The 16,700-nt window shown below is 44.6% G+C and overlaps 1 protein-coding gene across 2 annotated transcripts in view; it reads left to right on the forward strand.

Annotated features, from left to right (window-relative positions):
• LOC122934192 (cytochrome P450 2C5-like) overlaps positions 1-16,700 on the forward strand; it is an 83,111-nt gene that overhangs the window by 55,327 nt on the left and 11,084 nt on the right. For both annotated transcript variants that reach the window (XM_044289474.1, XM_044289473.1), the window contains one exon: positions 9,279-9,463. In XM_044289474.1, coding sequence (XP_044145409.1) covers positions 9,279-9,463 — 185 coding nt within the window. The remainder of the gene's footprint in view (positions 1-9,278; positions 9,464-16,700) is intronic.

Below are 16,700 nucleotides of genomic sequence, written 5' to 3' on the forward strand. Positions count from 1 at the left end.
GCTCGGGTCCATCACTGGTGCGTGGCTGGGGGGAAAGGCAGGACGATGACGATACGCCTCCCACAGAGGACAGCTTGTCCTTATCCCTGGGCAGCCTGGCACACATGAGCGACTACATGCTGCAGTGCCTGCGCAACGACAGCAGAGTTGCCCACATTTTAACCTGTGCGGACTACTGGGTTGCCACCCTGCTGGATCCACGCTACAAAGACAATGTGCCCACCTTACTTCCTGCACTGGAGCGTGATAGGAAGATGCGCGAGTACAAGCGCACGTTGGTAGACACGCTACTGAGAGCATTCCCAAATGTCACAGGGGAACAAGTGGAAGCCCAAGGCCAAGGCAGAGGAGGAGCAAGAGGTCGCCAAGGCAGCTGTGTCACGGCCAGCTCCTCTGAGGGCAGGGTTAGCATGGCAGAGATGTGGAAAACTTTTGTCAACACGCCACAGCTAACTGCACCACCACCTGATACGCAACGTGTTAGCAGGAGGCAACATTTCACTAACATGGTGGAACAGTACGTGTGCACACCCCTCCACGTACTGACTGATGGTTCGGCCCCATTCAACTTCTGGGTCTCTAAATTGTCCACGTGGCCAGAGCTAGCCTTTTATGCCTTGGAGGTGCTGGCCTGCCCGGCAGCCAGCGTTTTGTCTGAACGTGTATTCAGCACGGCAGGGGGCGTCATTACAGACAAACGCAGCCGCCTGTCTACAGCCAATGTGGACAAGCTGACGTTCATAAAAATGAACCAGGCATGGATCCCACAGGACCTGTCCGTCCCTTGTCCAGATTAGACATTAACTACCTCCCCATAACCATATATTATTGGACTCCAGGGCACTTCCTCATTCAATCCTATTTTTATTTTCATTTTACCATTATATTGCGAGGCTACCCAAAGTTGAATGAACCTCTCCTCTGCCTGTGTGCTAGGCCTAAATATATGCCAATGGACTGTTGCAGTGGTGGGTGACGTGAAGCCTCATTCTCTGCTATGACATGCAGACTGATTCTCTGCTGACATGAAGCCAGATCCTCTGTTACGGGAGCTCTCTCCTCTGCCTGGGTGCTGGGCCTAAATTTATGACAATTGACTGTTGCAGTGGTGGGTGACGTGAAGCCTGATTCTCTGCTATGATATGAAGACTGATTCTCTGCTGACATGAAGCCAGATTGTCTGTTACGGGACCTTTCTCCTCTGCCTGGGTTCTGGGCCTAAATTTATGAAAATTGACTGTTGCAGTGGTGGGTGACGTGAAGCCTGATTCTCTGCTATGATATGAAGACTGATTCTCTGCTGACATGAAGCCAGATTGTCTGTTACGGGACCTTTCTCCTCTGCCTGGGTTCTGGGCCTAAATTTATGACAATGGACTGTTGCAGTGGTGGCTGACGTGAAGCCTGATTCTCTGCTATGACATGCAGACTGATTCTCTGCTGTCATGAAGCCAGATTGTCTGTTACGGGACCTCTCTGCTCTGCCTGTGTGCTAGGCCTAAATATATGCCAATGGACTGTTGCAGTGGTGGCTGACGTGAAGCCTCATTCTCTGCTATGACATGCAGACTAATTCTCTGCTGACATGAAGCCAGATTGTCTGTTACGGGACCTCTCTCCTCTGCCTGGGTGCTGGGCCTAAATTTATGACAATGGACTGTTGCAGTGGTGGCTGACGTGAAGCCTGATTCTCTGCTATGACATGCAGACTAATTCTCTGCTGACATGAAGCCAGATTGTCTGTTACGGGACCTCTCTCCTCTGCCTGGGTGCTGGGCCTAAATATATGCCAATGGACTGTTGCAGTGGTGGCTGACGTGAAGCCTCATTCTCTGCTATGACATGCAGACTAATTCTCTGCTGTCATGAAGCCAGATTGTCTGTTACGGGACCTCTCTGCTCTGCCTGTGTGCTAGGCCTAAATATATGCCAATGGACTGTTGCAGTGGTGGGTGACGTGAAGCCTCATTCTCTGCTATGACATGCAGACTGATTCTCTGCTGACATGAAGCCAGATTGTCTGTTACGGGACCTCTCTGCTCTGCCTGTGTGCTAGGCCTAAATATATGCCAATGGACTGTTGCAGTGGTGGGTGACGTGAAGCCTCATTCTCTGCTATGACATGCAGACTGATTCTCTGCTGACATGAAGCCAGATTGTCTGTTACGGGACCTCTCTGCTCTGCCTGTGTGCTAGGCCTAAATATATGCCAATGGACTGTTGCAGTGGTGGGTGACGTGAAGCCTCATTCTCTGCTATGACATGCAGACTGATTCTCTGCTGACATGAAGCCAGATCCTCTGTTACGGGAGCTCTCTCCTCTGCCTGGGTGCTGGGCCTAAATTTATGACAATTGACTGTTGCAGTGGTGGGTGACGTGAAGCCTGATTCTCTGCTATGATATGAAGACTGATTCTCTGCTGACATGAAGCCAGATTGTCTGTTACGGGACCTTTCTCCTCTGCCTGGGTTCTGGGCCTAAATTTATGAAAATTGACTCTTACAGTGGTGGGTGACGTGAAGCCTGATTCTCTGCTATGATATGAAGACTGATTCTCTGCTGACATGAAGCCAGATTCTCTGTTACGGGACCTCTCTCCTCTGCCTGGGTGCTGGGTAGTGTTGAGCGCGAATATTCGAAAAGCAAATTTTTTTCGCGAATATCGCAACTTCGCGATTTCGCGAATATTTCGAATATAGTGCTATATATTCGTAAAAACGAATATTCGTTTTTTGTTTCCCCCCCCCCCCCCACAAAATTACAGTACACATATAATTGATTGTTTCCCAAAGGTCCAACAGCTCAGATCTTACTCACATTGCCTAGAAAGTGATTGAGGCGCGAATCTTCGTAAGGCGATTTTATTAGCGCACATGCGAATATCGGCACGTCCCAGAACAGAGGCAAAGGGCTTTGCATTCATACATTAGTGAATTGAGTTGCGAATCTTCGTAAGGCGATTTTATTAGCGCACATGCGAATATCTACACTTGTCCCAGAACAGAGGCAAAGGGCTTTGCATTCATACATTAGTGATTGAATTGAGCTGCGAATCTTCGTAAGGCGATTTTATTAGCGCACATGCGAATATCGGCACGTCCCAGAACAGAGGCAAAGGGCTTTGCATTCATACATTAGTGAATTGAGTTGCGAATCTTCGTAAGGCGATTTTATTAGCGCACATGCGAATATCTACACTTGTCCCAGAACAGAGGCAAAGGGCTTTGCATTCAAACATTAGTGATTGAATTGAGCTGCGAATCTTCGTAAGGCGATTTTATTAACGCAAATGCAAATATCTACACTTGTCCCCAGAACAGAGAGGCAAAGGCCTGTGCATTCATATAGTATAGCACCATATTCGCGAATACGTAGAACTTCGTAAAATTCGATTTACGAATATTCGTATTTTTTATTTTACTTTCCACCTTACAGATTACATTGATCTGTACTCTGTCAACTACTGTCATCACCCCCCACTGTATCTCGATTGATTCCCAAAAGTCTCACATTCCCTAGAAAGTGATTGAGGTGCGAATCTTCGTAAGGCGATTTTATTAGCGCACATGCGAATATCTACACTTGTCCCAGAACAGAGGCAAAGGGCATTGCATTCATACATTAGTGATTGAATTGAGTTGCGAATCTTCGTAAGGCGATTTCATTAGCGCACATGTGAATTTTGCATAGCATATGTATTATGCGATAATTCGAATTATCGCATATGCGAAATAATAACGAATTTGAATAATCGCGAATATTTTACGAATATTCTTTCGAATATTCACAAAATTTCGCGAATTCGAATATGGGACATGCCGCTCAACACTAGTGCTGGGCCTAAATTTATGACAATGGACTGTTGCAGTGGTGGGTGACGTGAAGCCTGATTCTCTGCTATGACATGCAGACTGATTCTCTGCTGACATGAAGCCAGATTGTCTGTTACGGGACCTCTCTCCTCTGCCTGGGTGCTGGGCCTAAATATATGCCAATGGACTGTTGCAGTGGTGGCTGACGTGAAGCCTCATTCTCTGCTATGACATGCAGACTAATTCTCTGCTGACATGAAGACAGATTCTCTGTTACGGGACCTCTCTCCTCTGCCTGGGTGCCGGGGCCTAAATATCTGAGAATGGACTGTTCCAGTGGTGGCTGACGTGAAGCCTCATTCTCTGCTATGACATGCAGACTAATTCTCTGCTGACATGAAGACAGATTCTCTGTTACGGGACCTCCCTCCTCTGCCTGGGTGCTGGGCCTAAATATATGCCAATGGACTGTTGCAGTGGTGGCTGACGTGAAGCCTCATTCTCTGCTATGACATGCAGACTAATTCTCTGCTGACATGAAGACAGATTCTCTGTTACGGGACCTCCCTCCTCTGCCTGGGTGCTGGGCCTAAATATATGCCAATGGACTGTTGCAGTGGTGGCTGACGTGAAGCCTCATTCTCTGCTATGACATGCAGACTGATTCTCTGCTGACATGAAGCCAGATTCTCTGTTACGGGACCTCTCTCCTCTGCCTGTGTGTGTGCTGGGCCTAAATATATGCCAATGGACTGTTGCAGTGGTGGCTGACGTGAAGCCTCATTCTCTGCTATGACATGCAGACTGATTCTCTGCTGACATGAAGCCAGATTCTCTGTTACGGGACCTCTCTCCTCTGCCTGTGTGTGTGCTGGGCCTAAATATATGCCAATGGACTGTTGCAGTGGTGGCTGACGTGAAGCCTCATTCTCTGCTATGACATGCAGACTAATTCTCTGCTGACATGAAGACAGATTCTCTGTTACGGGACCTCCCTCCTCTGCCTGGGTGCTGGGCCTAAATATATGCCAATGGACTGTTGCAGTGGTGGCTGACGTGAAGCCTCATTCTCTGCTATGACATGCAGACTGATTCTCTGCTGACATGAAGCCAGATTCTCTGTTACGGGACCTCTCTCCTCTGCCTGTGTGTGTGCTGGGCCTAAATATATGCCAATGGACTGTTGCAGTGGTGGCTGACGTGAAGCCTCATTCTCTGCTATGACATGCAGACTGATTCTCTGCTGACATGAAGCCAGATTCTCTGTTACGGGACCTCTCTCCTCTGCCTGTGTGTGTGCTGGGCCTAAATATATGCCAATGGACTGTTGCAGTGGTGGCTGACGTGAAGCCTCATTCTCTGCTATGACATGCAGACTAATTCTCTGCTGACATGAAGACAGATTCTCTGTTACGGGACCTCCCTCCTCTGCCTGGGTGCTGGGCCTAAATATATGCCAATGGACTGTTGCAGTGGTGGCTGACGTGAAGCCTCATTCTCTGCTATGACATGCAGACTAATTCTCTGCTGACATGAAGACAGATTCTCTGTTACGGGACCTCTCTCCTCTGCCTGGGTGCCGGGGCCTAAATATCTGAGAATGGACTGTTCCAGTGGTGGGTGACGGGAAGCCAGATTCTCTGCTATGGAACCTCTCTCCAATTGATTTTGGTTAATTTTTATTTATTTAATTTTTATTTTAATTCATTTCCCTATCCACATTTGTTTGCAGGGGATTTACCTACATGTTGCTGCCTTTTGCAGCCCTCTAGCTCTTTCCTGGGCTGTTTTACAGCCTTTTTAGTGCCGAAAAGTTCGGGTCCCCATTGACTTCAATGGGGTTCGGGTTCGGGACGAAGTTCGGATCGGGTTCGGATCCCGAACCCGAACATTTCCGGGATGTTCGGCCGAACTTCTCGAACCCGAACATCCAGGTGTTCGCTCAACTCTAATAAACACATAAAAATTAGCAAAGAAAAATAGAAATAAAAAGGAAAAAGGAAAAATATTGAGTATCATCGCAAACACAACGACCGACTCTATAAAAAATATCACATAATCCATCCCATCAGGTGAACGCGGTAAAAAATAAATACTGTGCCAAAAAAGCCATTTTTTTTGTCCCCTTACACAAAAAGTGTAATGCCAAGCGATCAAAAAGCTATATGTACCGCAAAATAGTACCAATCAACATCGACTCATCCTGCAAAAAAAGAGCCCCTACATAAGACAATCGCACAAAAAAGAAAAAATGACTTTCAGATCGTTTCTTTCAAAAATGCTTTAATGTGTAAAAATGAAATATATTTTAAAATAGTAGATGTATTGCTGCATCAGTAAAAACCTGCTCTATAAAAACCTGTGTCAATTATTTGGACACCTTGCCCCATAAAGTGTAATATAGAATTATCAAGAAATCATATGTACAAAAAAATGGTACTAATAAAAACATCAACTCTTCCCGCAAAAAACAAGCCCCTACACAAGACGATAGGCAGAAAAATGAAACAATTATGGCTTTCAGAACATGGAGACACAAAAACGTGATTTTTAAAAAAATGCTTTTTTATGTAAAACTGAAACAAAAATAAATAAAAGTAGACATATTTGAAACCGTTGTGTCTGTAACCACATGCTCTAAAAAAATAGCACACAATCTAACCTATCAAATGAACACTGTAAATAAGAAAAAATAAAACCTGTGCTGGAACAGCCATTTTTTTGCCATTTTTTTGTTATCTTGCGTCACAAAAAGCTTAATATAGAGCAATCAAAAATAATATGAACTCCAAAATAGTATTAAAAAACTGTCACCTTATCCTGTAGTTTCCAAAATGGGGTCACTATTTGGGAGTTTCTATAGTAGGAGTGCATCAGGGGGGCTGGACAAGGTGTCTAAAAACCAGTCCAGCAAAATCTGTTCTCCAAAAACTATATGGCGCTTCTTTCCTTTTGCGCCCTGCTGTGTGTCCATACAGCAGTTTGCAACCACATTTGGGGTGTTTCTGTAGTCTGCAGAATCAGGGTAATAGATATTGAGTTTTGTTTGGCTGTTAACCCTTGATGTATTCCAGGAAAAATGGATGAAAATGGAAAATCTGCCCAAAAAAGTTACATTTTTGAAATTTCCCCTCCATTTTCCATTAATTCTTGTGGAACACCTAAAGGGTTAAGATGTTAAGAATTAGAATTGCTTCTAAAATTCTAAACCTTCTAACATCCAAAAACACTAAAATGGCATTTACAAAATGATGTCAACATAAAGTAGGCATATAAAAAATGTCAAGTTATACGGTAACTATTTTATGAGGTATCACTATCTGCCTTAAAAGCAGAGAAATAGAAATTTTGAAAATTGCTATTTACAGTCATGTGAAAAAATTAGGACACCCTTTGAAAGCATGTGGTTTTTTGTAACATTTTTAATAAAAGGTTATTTCATCTCCGTTTCAACAATACAGAGAGATTAAAGTAATCCGACTAAACAAAGAAAACTGAAGAAAAGTCTTTTCAAGATCTTCTGTAAATGTCATTCTACAAAAATGCCTATTCTAACTGAGGAAAAAGATAGGACACCCTTGCCCCTAATAGCGAGTGTTACCTCCTTTGGCTGAAATAACTGCAGTGAGACGGTTCTTGTAGCCATCTACCAGTCTTCGACATCGGTCTGAGGAAATTTTACCCCACTCCTCAATGCAGAACTTTTTCAGCTGTGAGATGTTTGAGGGGTTTCTTGCACGTACAGCCCTTTTCAAGTCACCCCACAGCATCTCAATGGGATTCAAATCTGGACTTTGACTTGGCCATTCCAGGACTCTCCATTTCTTCTTTTTCAGCCAATCTTTGGTTGATTTACTAGTATGTTTTGGGTCATTGTCATGTTGCATGGTCCAGTTCCGCTTCAGCTTTAATTTTCTAACTGATGGTCTCACATGTTCTTCAAGCACCTTCTGATACACAGTAGAATTCATCGTGGATTCTATGATGGTGAGCTGACCAGGTCCTGCTGCAGCAAAGCAGCCCCAAACCATGACACTTCCACCTCCATGCTTCACAGTTGGTATGAGGTTCTTTTCTTGGAATGCTGTGTTTGGTTTACGCCAAACATGTCCTCTGCTGTTGTGTCCAAATAATTCAATTTTGGACTCATCTGTCCAAAGAACATTATTCCAGAAGTCCTGGTCTTTGTCAACTTTATCTCTGGCAAATGTCAGTCTGGCCTCGATGTTTCTCTTGGAAAGCAAAGGTTTCCTCCTTGCACACCTCCCATGCAAGTTAAACTTGTACAGTCTCTTTCTGATTGTAGAGGCATGTACTTCTACATCAACAGTAGCCAGAGCCTGCTGTAGTTCTCGAGATGACACTTTAGGGTTTTTGGAGACCGCTTTTAGCATCTTGCGGTCTGCTCTTGGGGTGAACTTGCTGGGGCGACCAGTCCTGGGCATGTTGGCAGTTGTTTTGAAAGCCCTCCACTTGTAGACTATCTTCCGGACAGTGGAATGGCTGATTTCAAAATCTTTTGAGATCTTTTTAAATCCCTTCCCAGACTCATAGGCTGCTACAATCTTTTTTATGAAGTCCTCTGACAGCTCTTTTGCTCTCACCATGGTGCTCACTCTCACTTCAACAGTCAGGAGCACACCAAACTAAATGTCTGAGGTTTAAATAGGGCAAGCCTCATTCAACATGCAGAGTAACGATCTACTAATTATGTGCACCTGGTGTGATATACCTGTGTGAGATCTGAGCCAATTTAAGAGGGAATACATGTGAGGGTGTCCTATCTTTTTCCTCAGTTAGAATAGGCATTTTTGTAGAATGACATTTACAGAAGATCTTGAAAAGACTTTTCTTCAGTTTTCTTTGTTTAGTTGGATTACTTTAATCTCTCTGTATTGTTGAAACGGAGATGAAATAACCTTTTATTAAAAATGTTACAAAAAAACCACATGCTTTCAAAGGGTGTCCTAATTTTTTCACATGACTGTATTACAAATTTTTGGTAAATTGTGGATTATTTTTGTACATAAAGGTGATATATATCTACTCAAATTTACTGTCATGAAGTACAATGTACCGTGAAAAAAGCATTCTCAGAATGGCTTGGATAAATAAAAGCGTTTCAAAGTTATTACCACATAAAGTGACACATGTCATATTTGAAAAAAAATAGTCTGGACGGGAAGATGAAAAATGGCTGTGACCTAAAGGGACTTAAAAGAAGATTTGGCCAAAATATTATACAGGTTACTAGTACATGGAGTATTTTGCATTGCATCATCATTTTAATTTAATTTGTGATACTTTTTGTTCACGGTACTTCCTGGAGGCATTTCTCAATGGTGCTCCTCCTCCCTCTATCACAGCAGTTGTCCTATTTTGAAACATTTGTCTGGATTGATTAACTGGTGACTTCATATTTATAAACATAAATAATAAGTTAGATTTTATCCCTTTCCTGGCAGAAAAAGTACAAAATGAAATTGAAAGGGTGATTGGATCAGCTCATCCGCAAATGGAGCATAGGAAACAAATGCCGTATACAGACGCCGTCATTCATGAAATTCAACGCTTTGGTGATGTTGTGCCAGGGAATCTCCCACATGCAACTTCTGAAGATGTCATATTACGAGGGTATTTTATACCAAAGGTAAGAAACAATGCTCAGCTTGATGTTGGAGACGTCCAAGCTGGCATAGCCAAAGAGGGAGTCTAGTGGGTCAAATGCAAAAGCAAAGGAGTGTGTCCATTCCTCTTTTCAAATAGGTAGGTTCAGACACAGGGACCACAGGGGCAATGTGTGAGTGTGGTGACCTGATGGGTGTAGTAGTTGGTACTTGAGTTTCTGCAGCTCCCTGGGCTGGCATTTAGTGATGGGAAGGAAGGCACCGGATTCTTAACGGATGTTGGTTGAGATGCCCTTGATGGTATGGGGTTTTAGGTGCAGGGAAGCCAGGGCCCCTGAGGTTCGTGATGACAGCACCCTTGGGTGAAAATGAGGTGTGAAAATAAAGAGGACTCTGTTTAAATAAATAATTGGAACATTCACTGAGAATCATTTGCCTTGAGGTAGATGTACAGGTGCAGTTATCATGGAGGTATTCCGATACACTTCTGATCTCAGTTGTGCTGTAATTCAAGGTAACATGCTCAGTTGTTGTACTTCAGGCTTCAATGTTCTGATTGCACTAATATACTTCCATTTGCTGGTATTAGAGTCCTCTATCTGTGCTCACTGGCCACTTCCTAGGATATAATATAATCTTATCTATCTTCTCTTTATCTTTCTTCCTTTCTGCAATTTACAGGGCAGGTCTCCCTAACAGGCATACAACTTCTGCACCATTCTTTGTATTGGTTGCCAACAGAAACAGTTCCACACGGTCCATAGAGGAATGTGGTAAAACACAACTTTGTGCTTAGTTGTAATGGTGTGTCCAGTTGCTTGAGGCTTCTCCAAGTCACTGGGTGCTATGGAGTCCATAAGCTAGAGACTGTTGCTATCTCCACTAGACTTCCTCTATATTCAAGTCTACTCTGGTCTGTGCTGGGTAGCTTCTGATGATTCCTCCTTCAAGCTACCTCAGCCTGGCCACTACCAAGGGGGTTAAAGTGGTAGCTACAGGGTGGACTTTCATCTGACTCTCCAAACTGCACAGTTCCTCATAACATCTCTCATCACATCTGAACACACCACACTTCTCTTACTATTCTCCTAAGTCAAGCCTGTCACTTTTATATGGGAATGCACCAGCACCATCTAGTGGTGACTAATGTGAAGTGGTGGTTATAGCGAAAATTTACTTACCGAAATTTTTGTTTCCTGGAGTCCGTAGGCAGCACACACCAAAGGGTTAAGTCCCCTAGGTACAACCAGAATAGAGACCAATTAGCAAGCAATAGATTGATTAATTACATAGTACCTCCCAGTATAAAGCACCACAGAGCACACAGAGCCATGTATTGTATGCAGCAATAATTTATTAAGGGTGGGCATATTGTGCTGCCTACGGACTCCAGGAAACAAAAATTTCGGTAAGTAAATTTTCGCTTTCCTGTTCGTCCTTGGCAGCACACACCAAAGGGATTTTTAAGCAGTACTCAAAGGGAGGGAGCACTGGCTGCCAACTGTAGCACTCGTTTGCCAAAAGAAGCCTCTTCTGCTGCCTGAATGTCTAGCCTGTAATGTTTAATGAAGGTTGATGATGTAGACCATGTTGCGGCTCTGCAGATTTGTTCCAATGGGACTTGTGCCAGTTCAGCCCAGGACGAAGCTGTAGACCTTGTTGAATGGGCCTTTAATAACAATGGACACTGTAACTCAGCCATTGAGTAGGCCAACTCTATAGTTTGTTTGATCCACCTCGCTAAAGTTGCTTTACTGGCCCTTTTACCCTTATTAGGGCCCTGATGCTGCAAAAAGAGGCTTTCACATTCTCTGAATGATGAAGTGACTTGTAGGTAGAACAGAAGAACTCTTCTGACATCCAGGAGATGAGTTTGATCCTGGTCTTGAGCGTCAGACTGGATTACTGGGAGCGATATCTCCTGGTTAATGTTGGTAGTTGAAGCAACCTTGGGCAAGAAACCTGGCATTGTGCGTAGAACCACGGAGTGGCCTAGGTCTCTGAAATATGGTTCCCTACAGGATAGGGCTTGTAGATCACTTATACGTCTTGCTGATGTGATTGCTACTAGGAACAAGGCTTTCCCAGACAAGTGTTTTATGGAAGCTTCTTCAAGCGGCTCGAATGGAGGTTTACACAAAGCGGACAATACCACAGACAGATCCCAGGATGGAATTGGAGAATGGAAGGAAGGATTAATATTCTTCAAGGCTTTGAAGAAAGTGCGGATTAATGGATTATTTGAAAACTTTCCTTGTTGCTGTGCATTTATTGCAGTAAAGTGAACCTTCAATGTATTCGTTTTCAGACCTTTTTTGAAGCCTTCATGAAGAAAGTGAATGATCGCATTTAGGGATTCTGGGTTTTCTGAGTTGCTTTGGCACCATGTCTTAAAGATGTGCCAAACTCGGTTGTAAACCTTAACTGTAGCTGGTTTTCGAGCAGCTAGGAGAGTATTGATCACTTCCGTGGGAAGACCTAGGTGAATTAAAGAATCCCGCTCAGTCTCCAAACCGATAACTTGAGGTTGTTGGGGTTCGGATGAAGAAACCCGTTCTGACTGAGGAGATCCCGTCTGGGTGGAATCTTCCAAATCCTCCCTCTGGATAGACGGAGAGGTAGGGAAAACCACGTTCTTCGTGGCCAATAAGGTAGGACCACAATTGCTTCTGCTTGGTCCTGCTGAATCTTCTTGAGTACCTTTGAGATCATTGGAACTGTAGGAAAGACGTAAATCAGACCTTCTTTCCAACTGACTGATAAACCGTCGATCGCAAATGCTTGCGTGGAGCGGTAAATGGAACAGAATATTTGGGTCTTCCTGTTCTGTTCCGTTGCCATTACATCCATACGAGGTTCTCCCCACCGATTCTCGATCTCTGCAAACACCGCCAGATTGAGACTCCATTCTCCCGGGAGCATCTTCTTGCGACTGAGTAGGTCGGCCATGACATTCAATGCACCCTTTACGTGGACTGCTGTTATCTCTTGGGTCCATACTTCGGCCCAAGCCATCAGAAGACTGCATTCCCTGGAGAGACTGCTGTTTCTCGTCCCTCCCTGCTTATTTATGTAGTACACCGTGGAGATGTTGTCTGACCGGATTAGGACACTGCGGCTCTTCAGATGATTCTGGAAATGAATTAAGGCTAGGCGTACCGCCTTTAGCTCCCTCCAGTTGGAGGACCTTTTGGAATCTGCTGTGTTCCACTTCCTCTGCACCCACAGACTGTCGACATGGGCACCCCCAACCCCAGGAGGAGGCATCCGTAGTGAGGTGAATCTGGCTTTGAGATTGCAGACTTCTGCCTTGTTGAAGGCGTTTGGGTGACATCCACCACCTGAGATGATGACGCGTCGATACTGGTATCACAAACTTCCTGTCCAGGGAGTGATAACTCTTGTTCCTTGCTGTGAGGATGGTATGTTGTAGCTCTCTGAAGTGAGCTCTTGCCCATGGAACTGCATCCACTGAGGAAGTTAACCGACCCAGTAGAGACATGGCCTGCCAAAATGTTACTCTGGGGGCAGAGATCAGGTGTGAGGCCTGTTTCTGGATAGCTATTATCCTTTCTGCGGATAACCTGACATTCATCTTCTTTGAATTCAGAATGAATCCCAGAAACTTTATCTCCTGAGAAGGAACAAGTTGAGATTTTTTGTGATTTACCAGAAACCCATGATTCTGGAGCTGTAGTAGAGCCTCTTTCAAATCTGTTGATAGTTGAGCCGCAGACTTCGCTATCAGAAGCCAGTCGTCTAGATACGGTATGCAACATATGCCTTTGAGGTGCAATGCTTCCGTCAGGATTACTGCTACTTTTGAGAACACCCTGGGTGCTGATGATATCCCGAAGGGTAAACAGGTGAACTGAAGATGCGATGTTCTGTGTTGAGTTCGAATCGCTATTCTTAAATACTTCCGATGCTTGGGAAGGATTGGAATGTGTAAATATGCATCTTGGAGATCTACTGATGCCATGTAGCTGTTCTCCTCTAATAGCGATATCACCGATCGGATTGACTCCATTCTGAATCTCTTCTTGGCAATATACTTGTTTAGGTACGTTAGATCCACTACTAGCCTCCACTTGTTCCCTGGTTTGGGTACCGGGAAAACCTTGGAATAGACGCCTTTGCCCGCTTCCATATAAGGCACTGGCTCCAATGCCGCCTTCTCTGTGAATTCTTCTAACAGTTGAAGGATCACTGGATTTGTCTGGTTTAAAAGAAACCGGTCTGGAGGGATTTTTGAAAATTCCAGGACATAACCTCTCCGGATAGTGGAAATGACCCAGGTGTCGTTCGATGTGTTTTCCCATGCTGCGGTGAATTCTTTTAATCTTGCTCCTACCCGGGGCTGAGGCCTGGCGTCATTGTTCTGCGGGCTTCTTATCTTTTTTCCTGAAGTCAGGTCTCTCCTGTCTGTTGTTACGGAATCTTCTTTGTCTGTCAAACTGCTGTTTGTTCCGAATTCTAGGAGATCTTCTTCTCTGGAAACGAAAAGATCTGGAAGGCTTCCTTCTTGTTTCCGGGAATTTAGCAGTTTTGCTGTCATTTAATGACTCCAGAATTTTTTCCAACTGAGGGCCAAACAAGGACGTGGGCTGGAATGGAAGATTACAAAAGTGGAACCTTGACAAGAGGTCACCTGACCACTGCTTAATCCATATGGCCCTTCTGGCGGCATTAGTGAGAGCCAAAGAACGTGATGCAAATTTTAATGAATCCAATGGCGAATCACACAAGAATTCAGAAGCATGCTTCATAACCGGGATATTTTTTAAAATCTCTTCCCTTGGAACCCCATCTTCCAGGTCATGAGATAATTGGGACAGCCAGATCCGCAGAGATCTTGCCACTGGCACAGAGGCTAAGGCCGGTACACAAGAAGAAGAAGTGGACGCATATGCTTTTTTCAAAAAAGACTCCGCCTTCTTGTCTACTGGATCCTTGATCAAGGAAGTCTCCTCAGATGGAAAAAGCGCCCTCCTTGACAATCTGGCCACTGGAAGGTCTACTTTAGGGACTGACAACCAATCTTTACATGTGTCGTCCGCTAAATTATATGTATGTTTGAATCTGGAACTGGGATCCGGTTTCTTATCCGGTTTATCCCAATCCTGCTTTAGCCACTCATTTGAGCAGCGGGTGCCCTGGAAAAGCTTTGCATCCTGATTTAGAAAAGTAAAACAGCTTGTCACATTTTGACTTATTAGAAATATCTCTACTGGATTCAATAGTAAGCTTGACTGCTTTGATAAGATCCCCTAGGTTCTCCTTATGGAACAGCATAGTGTCCTCCATATCCTCAGAATCTGAGTCTATCTCTCCTTCAGACAAGGAACTGTCAGAGGATAAGGCAAACTGAGGTTCCGAGGTTTCCTGCGATTTTTTGTTTTTTTTATTGGAGGTTCTGATTTCATTAAAAACAGACGATAGCTGCTCCTTAAACCAGTGCAGAAAGTCATTATTCTGGGAGGGAGGAGACTCAGAATGAACAGAGGTGCAGCCCTGACACAGATCAGAAAAAGCATCATCTGGCATAGGTTGTTCACAATTCCTGCAGGAGCGGTGTCTGGATTTTCTTTTTCTCTTAAGAGATTCCTCTGGGGAGGCAGACATCTAATAATAGATAAAGAGTATCAGTAAAAATCATTCCTTCACCCCAACACCACCGAAGAGTGTGCACAGAGGAAGGGACAGCCGTATCAAACCTATGCCAGATCCTGCCAAGCATGTTATCCCCAAACGCTCTCCTTACTTACCTCGGCAAGCAGTGGGAGTAGCGTCCTGGCGAGCGCCCATAGTAACGGTACCACGGAGTTGAATACTTCCGGGACGCGCCAGCGGAGTGCGCATGCGCGAGACGTCGCGATTCCCCAGTATCATCTCGCGCGTGCGCCTCCCCTATAGCGCGCGTCTCTGCTGCCTCAACCTCAACCCACACTCTGCAGAGGGAGGCAAGCAGAGAATGGAGCGAGGTGCTGCCGACTGCACTGGGGAAAACACTCTCGCGTCCATCTTCAGGGTGAGGGACTAAAAGTATCACTCCTGGCAGGGGATGACTGTGGGAGTTGTGGTCTCTTCAAGTGCCTAGAGAAAATAAAATACATGGCTCTGTGTGCTCTGTGGTGCTTTATACTGGGAGGTACTATGTAATTAATCAATCTATTGCTTGCTAATTGGTCTCTATTCTGGTTGTACCTAGGGGACTTAACCCTTTGGTGTGTGCTGCCAAGGACGAACAGGAAAGCCTGTTAATAGGAATGTACAGCTTTATATATTGTATTGGTGACATTACTCTAGATTACATTTAGCACACTACAGCATCTTAAACTGTCAGTTCTGATTACAAAGTGTCAGTGTATAGAGGGACATATGTCAGATAACAGGAAAGTAACACCCAGTTCTGTAAAAAAAAAATATATATTTTATGACACATAAGTATTTACTAAAACACGTCAGGAAAACTGACAGATTTTCAATACTACACAACACAGGAGATCTGACAGATCTTCTATATCATACCACACAGGAGAGCTGACAGATCCTCTATACGACACCACAAAGGGGAGCTGACAGATCATCTATACTACACCACACAGGAGAGCCAGGAGATCCTCTATATTACACCACATAGGAGAGCCGACAGATCCTCTATACTACACCACACAGGAGAGCTGACAGATCCTCAATACTACACCACACAGGAGAGCCAGGAGATCCTCTATATTACACCACATAGGTGAGCCAACAGATCCTCTATACTACACCACACAGGAGAGCCGACAGATCCTCTATACTACACCACACAGGAGAGCCGACAGATCCTCTATACTACACCGCACAGGTGAGCCGACAGATCCTCTATACTACACCGCACAGGAGAACCAACAGATCCTCTACACTACACCACACAGGAGAGCTGACAGATCCTCTATACTACACCACACAGGAGAGCTGACAGATCCTCTATACTACACCACACAGGAGAGCTGACAGATCCTCTACACCACACCACACAGGAGAGCTGACAGATCCTGTATACTACACCACACAGGAGAGCTGACAGATCCTCTATACTACACCACACAGGAGAGCTGACAGATCCCCTATACTACACCACACAGGACAGCTGACAGATCCTCTATACTACACCACACAGGACAGCTGACAGATCCTCTATACTACACCACACAGGAGAGCCGACAGATCCTCTATACTACACCGCACAGGAGAGCCGACAGATCCTCTATA

This window comes from Bufo gargarizans, chromosome 4 (assembly GCF_014858855.1).
Source record: "Bufo gargarizans isolate SCDJY-AF-19 chromosome 4, ASM1485885v1, whole genome shotgun sequence".
NCBI lineage: Eukaryota > Metazoa > Chordata > Amphibia > Anura > Bufonidae > Bufo > Bufo gargarizans.